Source organism: Leptonotus elevatus, chromosome 15, assembly GCF_054856555.1.
Source record: "Leptonotus elevatus isolate MCC_2025b chromosome 15, RoL_Lele_1.0, whole genome shotgun sequence".
NCBI classification, from domain to species: Eukaryota; Metazoa; Chordata; class Actinopteri; order Syngnathiformes; family Syngnathidae; genus Leptonotus; species Leptonotus elevatus.
Window position 1 is genome coordinate 3,532,786 of NC_141253.1, and position 25,414 is coordinate 3,558,199.

At 43.0% G+C, this 25,414-nt stretch overlaps 1 protein-coding gene across 2 annotated transcripts in view; it reads left to right on the forward strand.

Moving 5' to 3' along the window:
• Positions 1 to 25,414, forward strand: part of adamts6 (ADAM metallopeptidase with thrombospondin type 1 motif, 6) — a 47,040-nt gene that overhangs the window by 13,050 nt on the left and 8,576 nt on the right. For both annotated transcript variants that reach the window (XM_086096641.1, XM_086096642.1), the window contains 10 exons: positions 465 to 570; positions 3,450 to 3,596; positions 9,772 to 9,913; positions 12,913 to 13,020; positions 16,713 to 16,858; positions 18,628 to 18,691; positions 20,690 to 20,792; positions 22,184 to 22,317; positions 22,457 to 22,580; positions 23,253 to 23,333. In XM_086096641.1, coding sequence (XP_085952767.1) covers positions 465 to 570; positions 3,450 to 3,596; positions 9,772 to 9,913; positions 12,913 to 13,020; positions 16,713 to 16,858; positions 18,628 to 18,691; positions 20,690 to 20,792; positions 22,184 to 22,317; positions 22,457 to 22,580; positions 23,253 to 23,333 — 1,155 coding nt within the window. The remainder of the gene's footprint in view (positions 1 to 464; positions 571 to 3,449; positions 3,597 to 9,771; positions 9,914 to 12,912; positions 13,021 to 16,712; positions 16,859 to 18,627; positions 18,692 to 20,689; positions 20,793 to 22,183; positions 22,318 to 22,456; positions 22,581 to 23,252; positions 23,334 to 25,414) is intronic.

Sequence of the window (25,414 nt, forward strand, 5' to 3'; positions counted from 1 at the left end):
AATCAGCCCTGGCATTTTGGCTTAGGCCCACCGGCCTGGCCCGGCCCATCCCGAGTATATACGAAGTGGATTAATGGACCCTCTAAATTGTGGGCCAGTCTCTTGTGGCAAAATTTAGGAAAATAATCATGAAAAAGCACTGCATCGGCCCCAAAAGAGGCCGGCCCACCGGGCATCTGCCCTGTACGCTAGATGGCCAGTCCAGCCCTGTTCTCCACAGACGTATTTCGCCAGTTAAAGTTGTCTAACAAGTTTTGCTTTAGTTAATCAGGGATTTCAAATGTATTGGCTCTATGAATATAAATTTGAAATCTGATTGGTTAAATAAATGGTACAGTTGCTAAGCTAAGATAGAAAAATCTAGCAATCGGTGCAAAGCAACAAAGAAATCTAAGAAGTCTAATAAGTGTGCTTGTGCTTGCATTTGACTCCTGTTGTGTGTGTGTGTGTGTGTTTTTGTCCAGGGTTGGCCTCGGTGGCGGGAATGTGCGAGCCGGAGCGGAGCTGCAGCATCAACGAAGATATTGGCCTTGGCTCAGCTTTCACCATTGCGCACGAGATCGGCCACAAGTGAGTCCAAATTATTTTTTTCCTGTGGCATGAAACTCGATGGCTGCGCACCAACCACTCCAAAACCCTAAAGTGATTTCAAAGATTTGTTTCTAAATACATGATACATGTTTGAAGACTATTGCTAAAAACGTGCAAAGACCGAGAACTATGCAGTACTCAATTGTGGAGATATAGATAAACAGTTTTTCAGCATTTCAGTTTTCTTGATTTTTCGTTTTGTTTTTGTTTGCTTTTTTTATTTTGCATATTTAAAATGGTGCCCAGTGACACACTTTAGCTCGGGCATGAGCATCTCTGCCCCACTATTTAAGAACTTGAATGTTTTTGTTCGCATCAGCATTTATCAGGCGCAATTGTGACATGCAGGTAGCTATCTAGTAATAACCGCAATAACACATCTCCTTTGCTGACGTGGCTGCTTTAGAGCGCCTTGTTGTTGGCCTAGAGTGTGTGACCGAAGAGTGGGAAATTAGAAGGTCTTGACTTGATAGCTAGCGTGTTTTGCTGGCGTGACTGCTTAAGAGTGCCTCGTTGTGGCATGGAAAAGCCCAGCGACAACCTGATGGGATACAATGCAGCCGCTGGATGTATTTTAATTTTTTTTGTTATCATAATTATTATTGTTATTATAATATTTATTTATTTAATTATGTATATGTTTGTTTATTTGTTTGTTTATACAAATTTTCAAATTTTATTGAACTTTTTCACCGGCTATGCACCTTCTGCTGTTTGACTGGCAAATTAGGGGTTGACGTATCAAATCACGACTCTGCATTAACTATTTCACATTGATCGCAATTGCACATTTTTACAAGCAAAATTGTATTTTTCTACAAATTTTCAAAAAATGTCTTAATGTCTGCTGCCCAGCCCATTAGGAGGGTTCAATGATAAATTAGGCACCTGTGGTGCATTTAATCACTACTCTGTACTATTAAATATAAATCTGAATTGCACATTTTCACACTTTTTTACCCTTTTGTACCATTTTTCCCTTTTTTCCCTTTTTTATTTTTTATTAAAAAATTTTGGGGAATTTTGCCATTTTTTCGTAATTTCCGAAGCCTTGCCCACTAGGAGGTTTGAATGCCAAATTAAAGGCTGACCCTTAGAATCACCACTCTGTATTAACTATTAAATATATATATCGGAATCGCACATTTCTATAACAAAGATGGACTTTTCAAAATTTTCCACAAATTTTCACAATTTTTCACAATTTTTCACAATTTTTCACAATTTTTCACAATTTTTCAAAATTTTTCTTGAGGAATCACTCCTCTGTATGAACTATAATATACATATTGTAAAACGAAAGCACAGTTCTTTTACTACCTGTGGGAGAACACGATGCCAAAACGTTGTCCGCCTCGTGACTCCGCTCCATCATGTGACCCGAGTCCACGTCACGTGACCTCCCGTGTGCCTTCCGACCACCTTTAAGCCTTTCTACCTCCTCCCGGGCCGCGTGCCTCGGGACTTGGCACGAACTCCCGCGGGCTCCGAGTCCAGCATGTCGCGCGTGCATACCTTTGGCTCGCGACTCTAGCGCGCAATAATGATGATGTATTAGCCTCCCCGGAGAGTTGTGCAAGATGGCGATTTCCTTTTATTATGTCTCGTGTCTGCTTCTGTTGCAAGGGGCCTGTTGTAAAAATAGTCGATGCCTGCAGAAGATGTATAAGGAATAACAGCGCGGCCGGGCCTGATTTATTTCCAGAGCGTTCTAAAATGTCACATACACGGCCCGCGCTAGAAAAACAGCTTGAGACGGCGCGATGCGGTCGGGTTTGTTAAATACATTAGAGCTGATTTGTGCTCCCGGGGCCTCAAGGAAAAGTTTAAATTGATTGTTAAGATGATTAGTTTTCAAACTCTCCGGCCCGGGAACTCTTCGGTAATTGATCCAAAGGATATACCCGCAACTCCCTCCCTACTTTCCAAGCCTCTCTGGCAGCCCTCTCAGACCTGCCGGCGCTGATTGACAAGCAGGCATCACATTGGTGATTGTTTCAGTTTGGTAGCAAAGTCGGATGCAGGAAACCAGTTTTAAAGTTTTTAACATTACATTTGGTAGACATTTCTAGCACATCAAGACCCACAGAAAATTCTCTAGAAGCTATGCTTGGAAAGCTACAAGAAGTCTCCCATTTTAGTTTGAAGTGGCCATCTTGGTACACTCACATCCGCCAGAATTTTTAAAAAAGAATTTAGCCTCCAAATTCAGTTTGCTTTTGGTGGACATATCTGTCGTGAATAGACCCACAAAAGAGCCATGCCCAAAAAAGACACATGAAGTCTGCCATTTTGGTTTGAAGCACCCGCTTTAGGGTAATTCCCCGGAGTCCTTCAAGGACAGACTGGTAGAGATTTTGTCGAACTTTACTAGACAGACGGATGACAGTAAATTGCCAAGAATTTGACGAGTCGTCATCGGACGTGGGCACAGCTTGGCAACAAAATGTGTGTTTTCACCAAAAAAACACACAACATAGAAGTCAAAGCCACAAGGTCAGATCAGGATCAAATGTTTCAATAAATGGTTAAGATGATCAGTTTTCAAAGTCTCCTGTAATTGTTCCAAAGGATTCCCGCCCCCCCTTCCCCCCACACTCTCCAGCCTCCACGGTGGCCTGCTCAGACCTGCCGGCGTTGATTGACAGGCAGGCATCACAGTGGTGATTAGGACTTTTTTCTCATTCCCGCTGAACTCCAGACAGGGTTTGACCCTTGACCACGGGCTGCGCTCCTCACAGCTGTTTTAAGAGCCCCGGGGAGCGCCGTCTTTACGGCCGGGGGGGGGGGGATTGGCGCGGCGCAGACCGGCGGGTGACGTTGGGCTAACTCGTTATCTCTGCTTTTTTGGCTCGCAGCTTCGGCATGAACCACGACGGCATCGGAAACTCGTGCGGCACCAAAGGCCACGAGACGGCCAAGCTGATGGCCGCGCACATCACGGCCAACACGAATCCCTTCTCTTGGTCGGCCTGCAGCAAAGACTACATCACCAGCTTTCTCGAGTAAGTGGATGATGACTGTCTCAACTACGGAACGCCATTTTTTTTCCGACATCCTTGATAGAGCGAAATGTCATACGAGTTGGGTAGTGGGGGGGGGGGGGGGGGGGGGGGGACATTACTAGTAAAACACAGTCATTCTACTAGTGTGCTGAATTGTCTGGCTAGAGTAGAGCCACAAAAAAGTCTTTAGAAATCATGCCTGAAAAGACAGAAAGTCTTCTATTCTGGTCTGAAGCGGCCATTTTGGGGTCATATTGGCCATTTCCCAGGGTCCTTTTGAATACAATGACTCGCCCTAAAACCCAAAATGCTCCACAAGATCGAAGACAAACGATGTGAAATTTGGTAGGCATGTCTATCATAGGTAGACCCACCCAAAAAAAATCTTTAGAAGCCATGTCTGAAACACAGGAAGTCTTTTTTTTGTTTGAATTGACAATTTGGGATCAGAAGTGTCTTCCCGATTTTTAAAAAAGAATCTAGCCCTCACAGCCAGTTTTATTTAACAACATGAAATTTGGCAGGCATGTCAATCATTGATCGACCCACAAAAACAATTTCAAGAGGCCATCTTTGAAGACACATAGGAAGTCTGCAGTTGGAATTTGTCGAATTAATCTTGCCTCGTTAACATCCGTTAAAAAAAATAAAATAATATTAAGCACCCAGAATCAGGTTCACTTGGCAAAATTAAGTTTGGTTGTCATGTCCACCATGAGTAGACCCACAAAAAGTTATCAAGAAGCCATGCCTGAAAATGCAGAGGAAGTTTGTCATTTTGCTTTAAAATGGTCTTTTTAGCCTTTTCCAAGGATCCTCCAAATATGGACTCGTTCCATACATTTTGTATGATTGCTACCTCATTTCAACCTTGCCGATGGACAACAGCAAATTGCAAATCAGTTGACTTTTTTTTTCGTCAAGGCAGCAGAGTTAGCAAAAGTCATTTCAACAAGATCAAAACTCAACAAAGGTGACGTAAAATGTTGGCCGTCTGCCCCCGAGCCGCTGTCGTCTTTCTCTATTAAATTAATCGTCTCCATTTCATCAACGCGTCAGACCTCCTTGAGGCTGAGAATTACGACACGTCCTCTGCGGGGTCCCTCGCGCAACAAGGTGAGCCATTTAGCTAATGTGGAGCCCACGCGCGCTGTCTCGATGACAAGTCAAAAAAGTACTCGCATTATATTTTAGTGTGCTGAATTGTCTTCCTCGCGAGGACAAAGCACATACCAGCACATGGACCTTAAGGTGGATATCAAGGATATCGAATAAACGCTTGCCGTACGCACGTACGCACACACACAACCGCACGCTCGCAAAGTTTTTTTGTCGGAATGAGGCCCCGCTGGCTGCCAAGCTGGCACGGTGAAAAACGCGCACGGGCCCCAAGTCAGACGAAGCCAGACAAAACATCTGGAGTCGGCCTTCAGCGTCTGGCAGAAAGCAGATACCCGCCATCCTGACGGGGAGCTCCTGGCCCGGTTGCTCCTCGCACGTCACGGCTCCTTCCCGACCAGAACCTCGACTCTGGAGTCAGGCGCTCTAATGCCGTCTCATTCAAAGCTGCTGCAAAAACACACACACACTAATTCAGGTCCAGCAGTTCTTGTTGATTTCTGTGTTAAATAAAAAAAAGGTCTTGGTGGAGGTCACAGACAAACAAAACATTTACGCTCATATTCATGCTTATAAACAATTTAGAGTCCCTAATGAATCTAGGGTGTAAACACATCTTAACATTTTGATTAATCATGATTAATCGTTTAATTGAAAAGGCTTTTTATCAAAAAAAAAGTGCCCGCCAAATTAAAAAAGCACCTGTTAACTCTTTCGACATTTAATGTTATGAGGGAAGTCTTCAACATTTTTCGATCCACTGCACACGCTCATCATCCTCTATCTTACTTGCATATTTTAAAATGGGGGGGGGGGGAAATTACCCCGATAGTTTGACATGAACAAATATTCATACGCAAACATTTATTAAATGCTTAATGCATGTAGTTATGCTTATTGCTCAAACACAACCTGTGCAACCTTTAACGTAACCATCCGCTGTCAGCTAACGGATCATCTGCGGTCAAAATTAAAAGTTAAAAATTATCACATTAATTATATATATATATAATATTAAAAATATATATATTATCACATTAATTTTATATATGTATATATATATACATACACACACTATTGATTTATTTTCCAAAGTCACAGGAGGTTGTATGTGCTCCCGTTGAGATGGGAGGTCAGAATCACACCAAAGTAGCAGACAGCGGCCTTTTGAATGACGGCCCCCCCCCCCAACCCCCTCCCTGTGCGCTTCTCTGCACCCGTTGCCCCGCCGCCGCCACCGCGTTCGTGCGCAGCGCTGGCGCAGCACGTGATTTACGAAGCAGACCCCACGCCACTGTCTGCGGGAATAGAAAACGCTTTCATGTGTGCGTTTGAGCATCCAGGCGGGTTTCCAAGGCAATGTCCGGGCCCCCCCTACCCGGCCCTTGACGTTATAGTGAACTCTGCGAAGATGGCATGAGGTGTGTTTAAACGGCTTCAATCATTCACCAGGAGTTTCACGCAAATTGGCCCGTCACATAAAGTCGGTTTCATACCTCCACCTTTTGGAATCGCTCTTGAATAAACGAATTAGAAGCAAGTGTTTCACTGTTGAAGGTACAGTAACGCACTGAAATACTAATTTGTACAATTTAACTAATCCATTACACAATCTATACGTTAGCTGAACGGCATCGCAGCGTCACAGATTTAACGGCAAATCCAAAATACCATGTTGCATTAAATGAGCTTTCACGATATTTTAGGGTATCGGAGGCAAGATCCAGCCACCAAGAGTGTACCCAATAGATTATATTGTGTTTTGCAATCATTAACTAAAAAGCGCCGTGTGGAGAGTCTCTGTTGCCGAAGACGACCATTGCAGAGAGGCTCTCAAATAACAACACCATCTCCTTTATTTCGCATCCGTTTCCTCTCTTTTCATTATTAAAATATAACGACAGTTGCCAGAGAAATCCGCTATTTCCTTCCTTGGGCATAAGAAGTCAGTGGCTGGTGTTAAACTTCACACCCCCCCCCCAGTCCCAGTTTTCCACTATTCCCCTTTTTCACACAACTACCGTCCCCGCTTTGTCATGCCTCTCATACAACCACGTAAGCCGGAAAATTGTCATCAACCCATTCCGTATCAGTACCTTTAACGCAGAAATGGAAAGGAGCTCAGGTTTAACTCACAAAATGCCCTCGCAAGGCCTGCGAGGAAAAGCGGATAATAGCGTACGCGCTTGTCACAAAATGTTTCCGGCTAAAAGCTGTGAGCCGACCAGCACCCGGGATGGAGATGACAAACAAAGAGCCGCTTAGTGTGCTCAAAGGAATCCGGTATCCGAGCCCCCCCCCCCGCACGTCTTCTCTCTTACACCTCATTCGACATTAGCCAGGTTTTTTTTTTTTTTTTTTTTTTTTTTTACTTTAATTTAGTTTTTTATGCCTCGGTGTTTCCAACAAAAGGGTTTTGTCCGTAAACTCCAATTACCCTGCCTTACCCAGCCTTCCTGCCTCCCCCAGACAGAGCTTTTGGATATCACACACACGCTTCTTCCCCTGCCAAGTAAACAACTTTGGCCGTCACGTTGGCCCACATTCGCTTTCTTGCAGCGCTTTGTTTGGCTTTTTAAGAAATGCTTTATGAACACACTCTGCCGAAGAGTTCAGGCCAAGTTTACGCGACGGCGGGCCAACCTGAAGTCAGCGCTCCGGGATGGGAATCGGGCCCACCAGCCATAAGCATGGGGTATCTTGGCACCTTTTTGTGGTCAAGGCTCATGTTTGAGTTTTAATATGGACAGGTCATGCTCATTTATAAAATTGTTTAAAAAATACATTTGATTAGCTTTAATCAAGAAATTATTTCAAAAAAACAAAAGGTATATGCAAAGTTGTTCATGTTACTAATATTGATAACGTTCAATCAATCAAATATGAAAGAAATGACAGAAAAGATCAATGAGAAATAGAAAAATACATTCTAATAATAATAATAAAAAGTAATGAAAGGATATTACAGGATGATATCATTAGAAAGGACAGGACAGGACAGGACCCCCCCAAAATAGGCTTGTAAAAAGAAGGCAAAATGTGGAACTATCCAGGACAGAACAGGACAAATCAGAACCTCGAAAAAAAAAGAATGTTTGAATTCAACAGGGTTCTAAAAATAGGGCAAAAAGTAGCAAACATTTTGTGCTTTGCCAATTAACGGCCTCATGCTGACATTACCCAAAAAGAGGACAGGCCAGATTCCCATAGCCAGCCAATTTCACAGAGTTTGTAAAACTGGGGCAAAAAGGGACACGACATTTTGTATCTCACCAATTAATGAATGCTGACGTTATCCTTAAAGGAGCGAGGACAGCACCTCGGAAAACCGCCTGATCTTAACAATGTTTTCCAAAAGAAGGCAACAATGTGGCCAGACAGCATGAAGTTCAGCAATGACAAAGACATTAAGAGGACAGGACAGGACCCCAAAAACCAGGTTGTAAAAAGGAGGTGAATTCGGGTTTGTTGCCTTTCACGGAGAAGAGCAACCTGCGAAAAAGGTGGAAAATTCACTGTTGGGAAAAGCACCGGTCTTCATGTTATTGGACTATTTAAAAAGACATTTTTAGAAGAGGCCTAAATTATCTTCGGTCTTCTTGTCGTCTGCATTTGTGTTGTCAGCGAGCCCATTTTTCCTGTGGTGGGATGGAAGCCTTCCACCACAGTTGCCCCTGCTGGAAAGTACACAGTTATAGTAAACAGGGTTTTCCAAGTGAAATACACAAGGTCCGTTTTATCCTAATAGGATAATTATCTAATGTTAGCTCCTCGTTGCGGAAGCTCAGCGAGCCGGTCCAGAGTAAACACCCGCGCTAATCCAACAACAAGTCGTTTATTTTTCCAGCGAGTTCTCTTTTGTGAGCGCTTGTTTCTCTTTGACAAAACAGACTAAACATCTCGCTATTACCCTAGATTCATTCGTTCCTGCAACTTATTGTCTCTCTCGCCGTGTTTAGGAGTTGGTTAAGTCTTTTAATCCAAATGAGAAACCTCTGCCTCAGGCTCTTCTAGTCCTTTTTTCGTGCATGGTGGTGGTTAGCACTAATAACTAGAGCTGCAATAACTGAAGGAGCAATCGCTTTATTCATTGTGCATCAGCGCACTCCACACAAGGCAAACGTAGCGGACATCAGGTGTCCAGAGAGTTGCCGATAGCTGTACAAATGGTGGGAACGGCTCTATTTTCTGTGTTTTAGATAGCTATGATAGTTTTCACCATAGAAAATTCAGGAGAGCGCTGCAAGTTCAAAATGAAGTTTGAAGTGATGGAATTGGAAGTGTTAGTGGAAGAGGTGAACAGAAAAGAAAGATTTTTTTTAGATAACGTTGGGGAAGAGAGCAACCAGGTAAAAGCCATGTTTTGTTTGGTTTGGCTTGTCTCGTAGTGCGTAGGAATTGGCTGTGTCTGCTCATCCTGTGTAACATTGTGCTTAAAACCTGGGAGAGAAAAATCGGGACAAAAAACTGTTCTGAAAGAGCTCGGAAATTATCCAGATGCAAGAAAATGCAGAGTTAAACTGAGTTTTATACTATGTTGAGATACGGCATGACACCTTCTTGTGATTGGCTTCAGTTCAGCCTCATATCATTCAAAGATCCAAAATTGCATTGCTGAATCGATTTTCTGTTTTGATCATTTTAGTTTCTGGCATTTCATTAAAATCTACATGAGCAGAAACGATCCTTTCTCTCTGTCGCCTCTCACTGTTTTATAATTACGCACCGCTGTGTTGTTCGCACCTACCTTTTAGACTTGATATTTAAAGACTGCAAGTCATTGCCGGTTTGATAACTTACATTGCATGTGCTAAATTCATTATTTGTATCTACTCGTCCCAGAATTTTGCTTGCTCAGGTCAATTGTCTGGTTTTGCCAGATCAGCTTCTGCATCTGTGACATCAGAATTAAGTTTGCATCCGTTTTGTTGCGTGCAAAACCTTAAACCTTAAGTAAATCAGGTACATAGCGGGAAGAGTGGTCTACGGTCTACTGACACGGTCCAGCTCCATTTGTGCAAGAAACAATCCTATTGTAGCTTTGTGTTTTTGACAGCTCAGGTCGAGGGACGTGTCTGGACAATGAACCTCTGAAACGAGACTTCCTGTACCCAACAGTGGCTCCGGGGCAGGTGTACGACGCTGACGAGCAGTGCCGCTTCCAGTACGGGGCGTCCTCGCGCCAGTGCAAGTATGGGGTAAGAAACCGGCAGCCGGCCAACCGTCTCGCGAGCCTCACTCTTCAGAGGTGGGAAGTAACCAAGTACAGTTTGTTGCTTTACTTAAGTATGTTTTCATTGACTTGATTCTTTATCTTTCTGATGACTCGGTGCTTTTTTTTTGCTCTACAGTTGAAAGTGTTTTTCAACATACAGTATAATTTATAATAAGACATAAACAGGTAAAGTCAACTGAACTTCTTGCTTTGGTACGTTTTGCTCCCTTTTTATATTATATATATATATATATATATAAATATGCACTAGGCGCAGTAACATTTGTCCTTGCTAACCTTCCTACCACTGGACGTGAGCCAATCAGTCTGCCTGAATATTCCAGTCTGTAGACGGAATACCGGCAAGCCTTGACGTCATCACATCTGGAACATGCGGTCATGGACTTAACATTTTTTTTTTGCAGGTCCTTGAAAAGTCATGGAGAGTTTTTGAAAAGCGTTCGGTCGTTATCGCCTCTGACATTTCTCCCCCCCCATCGCGCATATTTTTGACTCGCGCAGGCGGCCTGTCCCTCTGGGAAATGAGCTAATCGGCTCAGGTTTATATTTCCTGTTTGAGAGAAGGGGGGGTAGGCTTTTTTTTTTCTTCTGTTGGTGGCGATGTTGGTGGGAGGGGTGCAACTCTTTAATTATTGTCTCTCGAGTGGAGCCGGTTGGTAGGTTTCCGTCAGCACCTCCACAGAGATGACAGACGTTAACGTCAACGCTCCCGTTGGGCTGTGACGATGACAATGGCGGTGGCGGCGATGCAGGCAAGGAAAGCTAGAGAGAACAAGATGAAAAAAAATATGTGGTAATAAACAGCAATGTCAACTAATTAGAAAGGAAACGCAGTCGACGATCTAAACCTGTTCTGAATATAAGTGCTAGCATTCTGCAATATGGATATCAGCATGAGCCGTTACAGTATTCCATATGCTTGATATCCATCATAAGATCCATGTACTAGTAATAGAATGGTAAATAAATACTCAAAAGGGTTTTCCGTGAAACTGATGACGATTATTGACACTGCCCAGCGTGTCTATGTGACCTTCAATCAAATTCAGATTTTTATCTCAAAGTCAAGATGAAGTTATTTGTGATTCAGCCGCAGCTTTGCTTTGTGGCCTTTTCGTAGAACCTCCCACCCTTGGCCTTTTTTTTTTTTTTTTTTTTTTTTAAATCACCAGCTTGTTCTCCCCCTGGTGTAAATCCATCAGGCTCATATCCGTGTTGACGAAGGCCCGAGCCGTTGACCTTTCAGTCGGGGCTGCGATAGTGAAGGCAAGTGGCGCGGTGGCTTATTGAAAGCAGCTGGCAACGGGAAGTGGCTGCAACCAGAGAGGGGTCGTTTGCCGCTTTGTTTAATCTGGAAGGAGGCGGGAGGGGGGTGGGGGGTGGTCGCTGGCATATTTACTGACCCGGCGGGTCAGAATCCGCGCATCGGATCATAACTCTTCTTCATTGGTCAACTTTTCTGCCAAGCATGACTGTCCAGTAGAAGAACCCTTTGAAGATGATAGCGGAGGGTGACCTGGTGGGGTTTTCGTGGCAAATGTTAACCCTGTCTGATGTGTTTCACTTGATGCTTTTATATACATTGCACTGCCTTCGCTTACAACCAGATGGTCTTGAGCCAGAATTGCCAAACTGTCGGCGAAATCATGCGCAGACAATTGGAATGCGTCAATTCTGCCGGGACTAAGGTTTGGGAAGATGTCCAGACAAAATCAGCTGTTTTTATTCAAAGACACTATGAGTCGAGAACAGAGATTCCCAAACTATGGTGCACACCCCCCTGGCGGTTATACCACAAATTCACTTCTCCGCTGTTCTAGACCGAGGAGTCTCGTCAAGAATCAAAAAGGCCATACACGTTCGTTTGTTCTGGAGCATACTTTTCCCAAACATTTTCAAGCCACTCCAAAAAAAAAATCACATGTACAGAAATATTCCCAACTCCCAACTGTGTAGGGATGTTGAAGTGGGTGCGTGGCTTGAAAGGTTTGAAGCAAGACTGGGGGGGCACAACTGGCAGCAGCTGAAGATCATTTTTTGGGTATCAACCTCATATTCAAGACGGCGACGGCGTCTAGAATAAACACCGTCGTGTTTGTCCAGACGCTCAGTAAGACTAAAGATATTCGGGAGGCCAGCGGGTCATCTTGTAGACTTGGGAGGCCCCGTGGCTCCGCTGGGAATGGCGCTTCCTTGACATGGCAATCTGGCGTGGTGGCTAGGTGAGCAAGCGTTAGTCACGCCGTTGAGCTGACTGACTCGGGATATCGAAGCACACCAGGACCTTTTTTGCACCGCAATCCCACATTCATCCCGGTTTAGACATGCGTTTCCACCATACAGGCTGAAGAATTACAGTAACTCCCCATGCTACGAATGAGTTAGCCTCCGGAAGGCTGTTCGTAACATCAATTGTTACTTGGGACTTTTTTTTTTTTCCTATATGTTATGTATTCCGTAACACCTCGGTTTCTCGTACTTCAGCAGCTTGTGACCAGTTCCACAAATAAGAGCCAAAATGGTTAAAATGTCCCTTAAAGTTGAAATCGAAATTGGTTTTAACTTAAGTCTGCTAGCTTACGCGAAAACATCATGGACTGGCTAATGAAAATTTGCGGAGATGTTACTTGTAATTCCAAAAGTCAAACAACTGCTACTTTAAAACAAACGGAGCACAGGCATTGATTCTCTCTACTCTGCGGGAACAACAAATATTAAAACTACAAAGCATATCGTATTATTCTAGCGGGCGTCCTCTTCTTCTTCTTCTTGCTGTTAATTACGCTGCATCTCTTTCAGTAGACTTTAGCGTTGCCCGGCAAAATAGGGTACAACACTGAAGGAGTGTAATTCAAACATTCTGATTCTAAAAAAAAATTAACTAACATGGACGTCTTCGTACAGTATGTCAGAATATTTGTTAATGTGTTCTGACCAACTTGCTTTTGCCTTCTTTCCTAGGAAGTGTGTAGAGAGCTCTGGTGCCTTAGCAAAAGCAACCGCTGTGTCACAAACAGTATTCCCGCCGCCGAGGGAACGCTGTGCCAGACGGGGAGCATCGAGAAAGGGGTAAGTCGCCCCCGCCAAACGGCTTCTGCGGCACGCCTGATGATCTCTCGAACGCAGAAGTCGTGAATCACTGCACTAGACGCACTTCTTCAATCTTTCTTTTTTTTTTTTTTTTTTTTTCAATGCCATTTTTTCACCACTGAACTGTTGTGCGGCTGCAGTGTATTTTGGCAGCGCTAACAATCTCAGAGATGGATATCTGAAAACACAAGCTAACCACATGGCCAGCCGATACGCCAATTGACAATTCTGAGCTTACGTCACAAGTCGAAAATGGTGCCAAACAACAAGCATAGCCTACTTAAGAGTTAGCTAATCTGCCCGCTTACTTGAAATATTTTGTATTGGGAAGTCGTCATTTCGCCAAGCGTAAGAACTAATCGTCCAAAGCAAGCGCTAGCTAGCTTGCGGGGAGCCCCTATCTGCTGGGTTGATTTGATTTTTGGTATGTTCTTTTACTTTTACGTTGGTAAATAACTCTAATCAGTACTTCTACTTACATCAGTCTTTATTTTACACAGCATCAGCTATTTCTTTTTTTAGCATTAAGGCTTGCGCTAACCCTATCTAGCATCTGGTTTAAAAACAAACTTTTTATTGCGCTACGTTGTCAATATGGATGGTTTCTATTGACAGGAAAGACTAACCTTTTAAAAACAATCTATCACAACTTCTAAATAGTACTTAAGCACAGTGTGGGTAATTTTGCCGCCTCTGCACACTAGTGAGGCAAACTTTACGTCACTGGCGTGCTGTCCATGGCAGCCAGGTTAGGGAGAGACAGTTTTAACGCGGATTACGGCGGTTATTGTGGACGGATGGTTGGCGGTCTAAAAGGGAAGAATGGGAGAGTGTCACGAGCTGTCAGCGGCCATTAGCATTAGCTCAGTGGAGCCTTTGAGGGTCGGGGCCCGCGGACAGGGTCCTGGACAACACAGGGGGCCCCAGGTTGAGCCGGGGGGGCTTTTGGAAGCGCTTTTGGAGCACTTTTTTTTAGCAGCGCTGCCCCGCCATTGCCTGTCTGCCCCCGGCCGGGATAGCTTCAAAGGAACACGACTGTCAGCCGTTTCTCACCCGCCGTGTAATGAAGAGAGGCCCGGCCAACGGGAAAGGGCAGGGGGCAACGGGGAGGGGGAGGGGGGGGGTGTGCTAAGGGGGTGGATTGGAGGGCTAGAAAGACAAAAAGTGACCCACTGAACTGAGCTTCTTGTGTGCTCTCACCTTGCTGGAGGTTGTTGTGTAACGCAAACCTCTCGGCTGCAACATAATCCCGTTTTCCGAGGACGTGCGGGACAAAGCCAGGCAAAGAAAGAGGACAGCGGTCCAACGTAGCTCTCGCTCACTTTTAGTAGCGGCAAGCAACCGAGTACAAATAACTTTGTTATTGTGTTTAAAGACCCCGCATAGTGAATTCAGAAGTTTGTTTCTAAATAGATTATACTTGCTTAGAAGGAGTTGAATCTGTACTTCTACTTTCACCGGTCTGATATAGATATTTTTTCCCTCCAAAAAGTACTTCTACTTAAGTACAGACACTGAGTTCTTTTGCTCACCTTGAAGCTCCCACTCACGCTCGGGGCTCTTAACCCACTGACACAGTTGGTGAAACAAAAGGCCTTGCCTCTGATCCACTCGGATCTCCCAACAGGCTTAGCGAACAGCTTAGCACCCTCCCGCGGCGCCAGGTCGCCCCTTGCAACTAACGTCCCAGAAGACACAAGAAAATTGAAGAAGTATTTCTCATGAGATAAAAAAAAAAAAGAGGCTGGGCACACGCCACACCCAGAAGACTGGGAAGTGGGGCGCATCCCATTTTAAGCTTGCAAAGAAAGTTTCAGGTCAGGTGTCAACAAAAGACATCATGATGACCGGGATAAGTAATATAGGTTACATTATGTAAGAGAGCGTTTTCAGAAATGTGTTATTTGATAAAACGAGTCATTTCAATCATGTATGTTCTATTTTTAATAGTCATATTAAATGTCCACACTGTCATTACGGAGAGACTGCTCCTACAAGAAAACCTCTGTTGTTTTCAGGGACATCACTAACAGCATTTTGTGTGTCCTCAACGGGGGCAAAATAGGACAAGCTAGTGGCAGAATTTTAAGTTGGAAGTTGTCAAACTTGTCCACTCTGTCATAGTGGAATATCAATTGATCGAAAAACAAAATATACTTGTTAAACCATACAGTCAGCTTGCCAACCAAAACATATTTGAAAAGTGAAGGTCCATCGTGTGCTGATTAAATGCTAATATTAGCGAAAAATGTCCACCCTGTCAGCAAGCTTGTATTATTTTACCTGTTAACGAACATCGTCTCCAGACTGTTAATTTATGAAAAATAAATCAAAATAAAAGAACTTGACCGATATGATTTGATATCAGATAATTTCCCACCTCAGTATTCTGCACACAACACCTCATGATGACTATGGCTTACATTTGTAAACATTTATTTCACATAAAAATAAAACTGAGAAATCATGTCCTTAAAAAACAGTGTTTGAAACGTGTACTACTGTGTCTAATGTGTAAATACCACTTAATAATATTATTCTTAATTAAAAAATACAGTAATGACACAATTAAATACAATCTAAGGAATAAAACAAATAAAATAAAATAAAAACATTTTAATCACATTTTTGCTTCAATTCAGTGGCCATTGGGCTGCTCCTTTTGCTGTGCATACCTTGGTCACCAGGGGGCAGTACAATACTGCCATACAAGTATACATGAAGTTGGCATCACAATTTCTCCGTAAGCCACAGTAATATTAGTTGTTCTTCACTGAAGATAAAGAATATATGCCTGTGAATATTGTTATATCGTCTGCTAACGTGTTACTCCGTCGTTCATGTTCAAATAACCGTTGTTAAAGTGTTATAACACTGTGTCAACAATGCTATTCCATTATCCTGTCTGTGGCGTTTTGCATTGTCTGTTAGCATTAAGCTAAACGGACTGTGGTAAGGCACGTGGGTTTAAATACACTGCAAGTAATTCTCCCAGTTTTATGTTTAGCTTGACAGTAAACTTCAACTGGGAGAGGCATTAAACAGCTTGAAGCCTCTTTTTTTGATGAATTGTTCACCGTCTGCCGAAGTGCTTCTTGTTGTAAAGTGAGTTGAGTTCACCGCCACCGTACAGCTCTCGTATCGCCAACTTTTACTCGCAAATCATCCGTACGACGGCTCCTATCCCGAAAAACACGCAAGTCGTCCCGCTCGTATCACAAGGCACCTCTGTCTTTGGGATTTGCACTGCTTTTATCCTGACCCACAAAACTTTCAGCTTGCTCAGCGAATTCCGGAAAGATACGCAAAGGCAGAAATAATTTCCCTTGTGACAAAGAAGAAAAAAAAAAGCACATAAAAAAACGCATACAAACGATAAAAGCCCTACAAGGACGACTGCAAAAGTGGACTAACGCGTAAATGAAATTATGGGCTGAGTAATGGCGCGATTGGGAGTTAGCGTGTGTTTAAAAGGGCTTGAAAGAAAGATGGCGCACGTGTTGCTTGGGGGAAAAAAAGTCATCAGTCAAGGGCTGTATAGTCTACATTTCACGCCGAAGCTAATTTACAGCCTGGACGGGACGCTTGGAAAACAGTAAAACTGACACTTGTGTTGTCCCAGCTCGTAATAAGTTGCTGCTCGCTCATTGTCCTCTCCCCACGTCTCGCAGTGGTGCTACCAGGGCGAGTGCGTGTCGTTCGGGACCTGGCCGCAGAGCGAGGACGGAGGCTGGGGTCCCTGGTCCATGTGGGGGGAGTGCAGCAGGACGTGCAGCGGCGGCGTCTCCTCGTCCATGAGGCACTGTGACAGCCCAGCGTAAGTAGGCAAAGTAAGCCACAGCGAGCGAAACACACACACATCCGGGGGGGGGGCCCGCCTACACGTGTGTGTGTGTGTAGCCGGACCCGCTGAACAAGACTGGAGACGATCATATGCATATGCGTCGTTTGCAGATGCGGCAGGAAGTAATAAGCGGCTGACAGCTTTGCGACGTCACAGATGTAACGGCCAAAAAAAACACACGTGGGGTACCAAGCCTAAATGTACGACGGCGTATTCGGGCCACGTATAATTTTTTTTTTTTTGAAGGCGGGGGCAATATCCCGAGAAAAAAACTTGCCACTTCATAAAGTCGGAAATTTGCGACTTTATTTGCGTAAAGTCGCAAATTAGCGAGAAAAAAAACTCGGAAATTTGCGACTTTATAAAGTGGCAAATTTGCGAGAAAAACTCTCAGAAACTTCGATACACGTAGCGTAGCTATAGTCTAATCATGTGAGGATTCGTTGGTGGTTAATGGGACACTGTTTATAAAATGAAACGGCAGAAATGGAGAGGGATTCATTCTTAATTCAAACGTTATCCCGAATTACGCGGCAGCTAGAGCGACAACACTTTCTGATTCCCTCTCAGCTGACGAACACTAACTGATCAGAAGCTAGCATACTTTAGGTAAATGGAACGGACAACAGCAGATTTGACACATCAACTTGTGCAAAAAAAGAAATACCAAAAATGTATGAATGTGTAAATAATAATTCTGTAAATATATATTTTAACAAATGAACTTGATGCTTGCGTCATTGTCACTGGCCGTACCCAACGCTTCAAAGACCGAATGCTTAACATCATATGGTTAATCTCTGCTAAAGCAATTACTATCTCCTTATTTGGAAACCCGACCGAAAAGTATTGGCACAAACATTGGAGTAGTACGCTACATGTAAGTTTCAGAGGTTTTTTTCTCGCAAATCCGGCACTTCATAAAGTGGCAAATTTGCTACTTTATAAAGTTATATTATAATATAATATATAATATTGCTCCGCCCTCTAAAAAATATATATTTATACGTGGCCCTATATACGCCGTCGTATAAATGAGACCTAGCTAACGCATCTTTAATTAGCACCATACCAAGTCGGCATGCGGCTAAGCTAGCAGCCCATGATTATGTCCTGTCTGCCTTGTCAGGGAGCTGGAATTGCGCTGTCACTATTGAATATTTTTAGAATCGTTTAAATTAAATGACACTTTTAATAAAAAAAAAAAATGGCTCCAAACGATTACTCCGTTATTAAAATAGTTGTCTATTATTTTGATAATTGATTACTTGTCGATTAATCAATCACACCATGTTTTTGTAGTTCAATAAAGAAAAAAAATAAGTACAGTAAAGTATCACCCTAGGGGTGTGTAAACTTATGAGCGCACTGTATGGTGAGAAAAAGGCGTTATTGCCAATAAAATCCAAAATACTCGGGCAATTGTTTAGATATTTTCAGAGGTTGTAGTTTTGGTGACGGTTCATAGCATTTGTGGCTCATTAAGAGGCGTTTAGCTTTTGCACATTTACAGTTGCGCTCATAAGTTGACACACCCCAAACGTATGCAAACTATCGAGCGCAACTGTATGTTCTTCTTTTCTGACTTTTGTCGTCGGTGGAATGCGATTTTGGTGGCGTGCGAGGATCCGCCCAAAACTGGCACAGTTGCAGCTCTGTTAAAAGTCATGCCTTTGATGAGGCTGTTGCCGCGGCGACAAATGATGTCACCTTCTCATTCAAGTGTCCCGTGTCCCACTCAGGCCTTCCGGAGGAGGGAAGTACTGCCTCGGGGAGAGGAAGCGCTACAGGTCCTGTAACACTGCCGTGAGTTTCTCTCCTTCTTCTCTTTTCTTCTTGTGCAACCTGAAGCCTGCGGGGAGGCTTTGCTACGCTTTCTGGGCAAGGTCTTTCCAAGGTCAGTGCTCAGCTTCCTGATTTCCTGTCTCGGTGGAAGTCCGGCGAGACGGTGATTTAAAAAAACAAAACAAAAAAAACGGCGGTGATTCAGTATTCCCACGCGGGATCTTTTCCCGACGAACACATTGCTCATGACACTTCCTTGGAGCGCACGTGGACGACAGCTTCGCACTTTACGGCGTAAAAAAAGCAACAGGCCGAGGGCTTGGAGCAATGCTTTGGATAAATATTTAATGTGGCCACGTGTCGACAACCCAACTCCCCCCAACCCCACTGCTCAGCTATTTCCATATGCATGGCTCTTTAGTTTTGTTTTGTTTTTTCTTCAAGAATTAGAATCATCCATATTGGCCAAGTGTAAATCGAAATCCACTAGCTTAATGCTAACAAATAATGCAAATTGGACGGTCGGCGGCCGCTTTTAAAAATAACAGCTGAGGGAGGGCAAGCGTGACGCGGAAAACAAACAGCAGCGCAAACCGCCGTTTTATCGCGCTGACCACAAGCGCCAGATGGCAAAAACAGACACGTTTCAGTCAGAAGACTGATATTAATGTTGCTTTTTTAAAATGATTTGTTGTTGTTGCATCTACTCAATTGCATGTGTTTATTTACTAGAGGCATAACTTCAGACATTTTGTAGAAGTCAAACAAGTCAGTTATCTGATCTCAACCCAGTAGTGGATTAAATTATTATTTTTTTTTTAACAAAACGCTGCCAAAAATTCCTGTTTTTTACCCCCTCAATGGCAGCTAATAAAGTCAGGTTACTAAAGCTTTTATGGTGGCCACAGCTAAATTTCTGGGGTGGCAATTTATATAGATAAATTGGATATAAAAAGTCTACACACCCCTGTAACCCACCCTCTTCGAATGACAGGTTTTTGTGATATAAAGGAATGACACCAAGATAAATCATTTCAACACTTTTTCCATCAGGAATGTGATCTATAACCTTTTAAAATAGAATCTGAGAGAGAGAGAGAGAGAGAGAGAGAGAGAGAGAAATCTATAACAAGCACAAAATCTTCAGGTTCATGCTAAAAAGCAAAAAATATATATCATGGAAAGCCTACTAGAACATCTGAACTTTTATTTTTCAATGGCGGCAAATGTGTGCTGACACCCCACCCAACACGAGTTTGAATGTGATTGGCTAATTCCAGTAACAAGAGGGTGTGCACACTTGTGCAACGACATTATTTTAGTTGTTTATTTTAACTCTCTTGTGAAAGTTTTCAAATGATTTAATCTTCGTCTCATTTTTTTTAATATCACAAAAAGCTGGCAATTGAGTATGGGTGTGTAGTTGTTTTTTTAAAAATCATTGTAGATCGATAAAAAAATCTTTATTGACAATATATGGTGCAGATACAATGAAAATGTTGAAGTAGGATAAGTCAAATATTAAAAACTATTTTATACAAGACTAAAATATGCAGTGGAAAAAAACAGCAAGGCACAGTTGATGAATTTGATATGTACAAGTAGCAGCGGAGTCATGAATATTTACAAATGTAAAATAAAAACACAGCAGCAGACAGCATGGACTAATGTTTGTTAGCGAGTTCAGTCGGCGTGAAAGGGGCCACTCTATAAACGTCAAGTCATGTTGGGTCGGCATGAGTTGCGGCAAATCCAGTTAGGTGTGTTCTCGGGGTGAGGTTGCGTCAGGTAAAGTGGCGTCGGATTATACGTCAGGTTAAGTCGGGTCATGCGTGGTCAGTTTGTGTCAAAGAACAAATCAGGACATCATTCGTGCTATATGTTTATTTTTCTGCACATAAATGACAATATTTGTATTCGAAAATGAGGATTCACTTTTAAAAATGAATACAAAAGGAATGATACAGAATGGAACGTGTCCAAAACAATAATTGGCGTTTGTCTTTGTATGCCTGACAGGCCTGTCCCTCGGGATCTCGCGATTTCCGGGAGAAGCAGTGCGGCGACTTTGACAGCATGCCTTTCCGGGGGAAGTACTACAACTGGAAGCCTTACACCGGCGGTGAGTTCACAAGAATCATGGAAAATCTAAATGTCATTAGCCAATCGAACCTGAATTTTAAAAGCTATCCTGAGAGATGATTTATTCGTGATGGCTTTTGGCGTCCCAAGAGGGAGGCTCGAGTCCTGATAGAAGATTCTGGTCCCAATAGAAGATTTTAGTCCTAAGAAATAGTTCTTGTCCCAAGAGAAGGGTCTAGTTTCGAGAGAAGATTCTAGTCCCAAATATAAGGGTTTAGTCCTTAGAGAGAGGGGGGGGGGCAGGTAGAGAGGGGGAGAGAGGGGGAGGGAGAGGGAGGGAGGGGGGAGAGAGAGAGAGGGGAGGTAGAGAGAGGGGGTGAGGGGGAGAGAGAGGGAGAGGGGGGAGAAGAAAGAAAGAATGAAAGATAGAAAGAAAGAAAGAAAGAAGGAAGGAAGGAAGGAAGGAAGGAAGAAAGGAAGATAGAAAGAAAGGAAGGAAGGAAGGAAGGAAGAAAGATAGAAAGAAAGAAAGAAAGATAGAAAGAAAGAAAGATAGAAAGAAAGAAAGATAGAAAGAAAGAAAGAAAGAAAGAAGGAAGGAAGGAAGGAAGGAAGGAAGGAAGGAAGGAAGGAAAGAAGGAAGGAAGGAAGGAAGGAAGGAAGGAAGGAAGGAAGGAAGGAAGGAAGGAAGGAAGGAAGAAAGATAGAAAGAAAGAAAGAAAGATAGAAAGAAAGAAAGATAGAAAGAAAGAAAGATAGAAAGAAAGAAAGAAAGAAAGAAGGAAGGAAGGAAGGAAGGAAGGAAGGAAGGAAGGAAGGAAGGAAGGAAGAAAGAGAAAGCTGTTGTCCCAACTTTCAAGAGAAGATTCTCGTCCTGATACAAGGTTTTAGTCTAAGCGAAGGTTCTTGTCCTCGGAGTATGCCGTCGTCCCAAGCTTCTAGTCTTGGGAGAAAATTCTAGTCCCAACTAGAAGGATTTAGTCCTGAGAGAAGGTTCAAGTCCCGGGAGAAGATTCTTGTCCCAATAGAAGATTTTAGTCCCAAGAGAAAGTTCTTGTCCCAAAAGTATGTCCTCATTCAAAAGATGGTTCTAGCCCCGGAAGAAGATTCTAGTCCCAAGAGAAGGTTCTGGGGGAAGGGTTTAGTCCCTATAAAAGACTTTAGTTTTAGAGTAAGGCTTCTCATCCCAAGAGAAGCTTTTAGCCTTGAAAGAAGATATTTGTCCCAAGCGAAGGGTTCAGTTCCACCAGAAGGTTCTAGCAATGAGAGAAAGTGTTAGTCCAGTGTGGATGTTCTTGTCCCAAGAGAAGGTTCTAGTTTTGAGAAAAAAACTAAGAGAAGTTTTTCATCCTGAGAGAAGCTTCTTTGTTATTTGCAACACGCGCGCATGAAAACCGCACCTTATACAAATCAAGTTGCCGCGTCTCGCAGGCGGCGTCAAGCCGTGCGCCCTCAACTGCCTGGCGGAGGGATACAACTTCTACACCGAGCGCTCTCCGGCCGTCATCGATGGCACGCGATGCCAGGCCGACTCCTTGGACATTTGCATCAACGGCGAGTGTAAGGTGAGCCAGCTGACTTCATCACTTCATCGTACGAAGGCCCGCGTTGCGTTTACTTCGATTGCGCAAGGCGGTAGACGTCGCGTCCAGCCGCGGCGAGTGGTCGCCATGGCCGTTCATTACACGTGTTCTCGCGTTCCAGCACGTGGGCTGCGACAACGTGCTGGCGTCGGACGCCAAGGAGGATCGATGTCGAGTGTGCGGAGGCGACGGCAGCACCTGCGAGGCCACCGAGGGACTCTTTAACGACTCTCTGCCCCGAGGAGGTGAAACACATTTAAAACCAATAAACATATATATATATATTTTTTTAAATATTTTTTTTAATTCAGCCCTGGAAATTTGGTAGACATTTTCTGTAATGCATAGACAATTTCCGAAGAAACTAGGTCTGGAATTGAGCAGTAGGTCTACCATTTTGTTTCAAAGCTGCCATTTTAGGCTCATTTTCGTCTTTTCCTATACTAAAAAAAACGGCGTACATTAACGAGACATCAACATAGATTGGCTGTAGCACAGCCCGGTTAAATATGAACAAAATATGTGCATACGTGCAAAAGGCACGCTCTTAAAGGGATGCGTGACTCATTGAGCCGTTTCAGCAGAATTTCAGAATTAATGTGATAACTTCATTTTTCATGAACAATTGATACCTGAAAGCCCAATTTCCGTAACTTTATGTGCGTGTAGTGTGTGATGCAATGAGATTACACCGCGCCGCATTGCGTCCGTCATAGCTGACAGTCGTGGCGCGATCCGTAGTGGGAAACATCTTTGTCCTATTATGGTGGGCCCCAGTGTGTGCGTCTAAAAATACTTGTGTCGCGTCCTCACGGTTTTTTGTCCTTTTTTGGACCATTTGGCCTATCATTTGGACTCTATACATCCGCTCGTAAAAAATAAATAAAAAACGTTGTCGCACTGTGCTTCACTTGCAGGCTACATGGAGGTGGTCCATATTCCCAAAGGTTCCGTTCACATCGAGATCCGAGAGGTCACCATATCCAAGAACTACATCGGTAAGTTATCATGGCCGTTGAGGGCCATCTGGGATCCTTTGATTGTACAATATGGAGAGTAAAAGTTGTATTTGTTTTATTATTTTTTTTATTTGGGACGGTGGGGGCAACGGAAAATGAAGGACAAAAACTGGCATTTCAAATAAATAAATGAATAAAAGTGAAAATAAAAAGGGATATAAAAAAATATAATTAAAAAATTACAATTTTTTTTATAGAAATGGGGAAAAATTATATTATGTTATATATATATATAATTTTTTAAATTTTTTTTATACATATTTTATATATTTTAACAGAATATAGAGAACCAAAACTGCCAAAATTACAAAAAGATAAAAGTGAAAATAAAAACTGATATAAAGAATATAAATCAAAACTTAAATACAAAAAAAATACATAAATGGAAATTAAAACAATAAAATAAATTAATTTTTGTATCTAGTTCGATATATATATATATATTTATATAGTATTTTATTTGTATTTTTGAATTGTATTTTTTATGTCTGTTTCTTATTCATTTATTTATTTGTAATTTTGGCAGTTTTGGTCCTCCGTAACAGAAGGCCAAAGCGAGCTTGAGGTCGAGCACCGTCAGTCCCGTCTGGAACCTGCCATGGAAAAGCGCCTTATGGCTTAATTGCCTACCCCCAAACCAAATTTAGATGATAGCTCATGCGGTTCAAACTCATAGTGGTCCTCAAAAGAGACCACATTCATGTAGTTCCTGGAACTACAACATTCCAATTTAATGTTACCAGTACCAAGACCTGAATTTTTCCTAGAATTTCCGCTACGGACATTTCAGCAGCAGGATTTAACCCTGAACTAGCACATTTGTGTGTTTTACTACAGGAGCTGTTCTGGGGTAATTTAGCCATAGTTCCTGGAAATGAAACTTCTGATGAGATGTTCCCAGTGCCAAGACCTGCAATTTCCCTGGAGCTTCCCCTGAAAATGTAGCTTAATAGCACATTTTGACAGACGGAACGTTACCAGAGATGATCTTATGCAGTACTCGCAACGCATCCTGGCCTCTTTTGCGCTTTTGGAACACGTCATGACAAATCTGTGACGAGCTTGAAAATATTTGAAACAATTGTACACACAACAGCGCTCACAATCAGTGCCAGATGTGCGGCTCCGTCCCAGTCGTAAACACGTGACGCCGGGATGGCTTCACGTGCGTTTGGAGGAGAGCGGCGTTTTGTTTTGACGACCGCCAAAACCGGGGCGCCGTTCAGCAGATTAGCGCGGCGGCTTTCACCTGAAGTTTTTTCCCGCGTGTGCGTGAGTACAGAGACTTGTCAGGCGGGATGAAGACGAACGAGGCCGATGAGGTCACGCCCGCTGATTGTCTCCACCTGTAGCCTCCTCGGCTACCGTGCACATCTGCTTCTTGTTCTCGGGTCTCTCCAAAATGGCTCGGTTTGGTCGTCGTGATCATCTTGCGGCAAATAAATGGACATTTAAAGGACTTTCCCACGCTCAAATACTAGGGCAGGCGTTTGATTTTGATTCACAAGAGTTCAGTTTGATTCGATTTCGCACTCGCAGCCATTTTTCACTGAAGCAACCCCCTTCGCTCCCGGCTGTTTTACTGAATTTGGACTGATTTTGCAAGGCCCACAGAAAATTGTGTTCTTTTGCTTAAAAACATGGAACATACCTAAAGAAAGATTGAAGTTCTTCTTTCATCAGGAGAAAAAAAAAGTATGATTGTAGCTGTTGCCGTTTTGCAGCAATTAGCATTAGAATAGAGCTTTCATCAATATTCACATTCCTGGTGAAAACACTGTCAAAAAGAGCTTGTTGCAACATGGCCCTGGCCAATTTCTTATTACCTGCTGCCTCCTGCTGGCCGTTTGTGTAGTAACTACCATTTCTTCAACGTTTCTTTGCAGTTGAGAGGCTTCTGTATGCTCTAGCATAAAATAAAATAAACACATTAAAAAACATATAAATTCGTCTTTGGGACACTTAAATCATTTAAAAATAGAACTTAGTTATACATTTTTGGCCAAGACATTAAAAAACTTCCAAAATATTAAATTCCAAAGTAAATTTTAACACTTGTT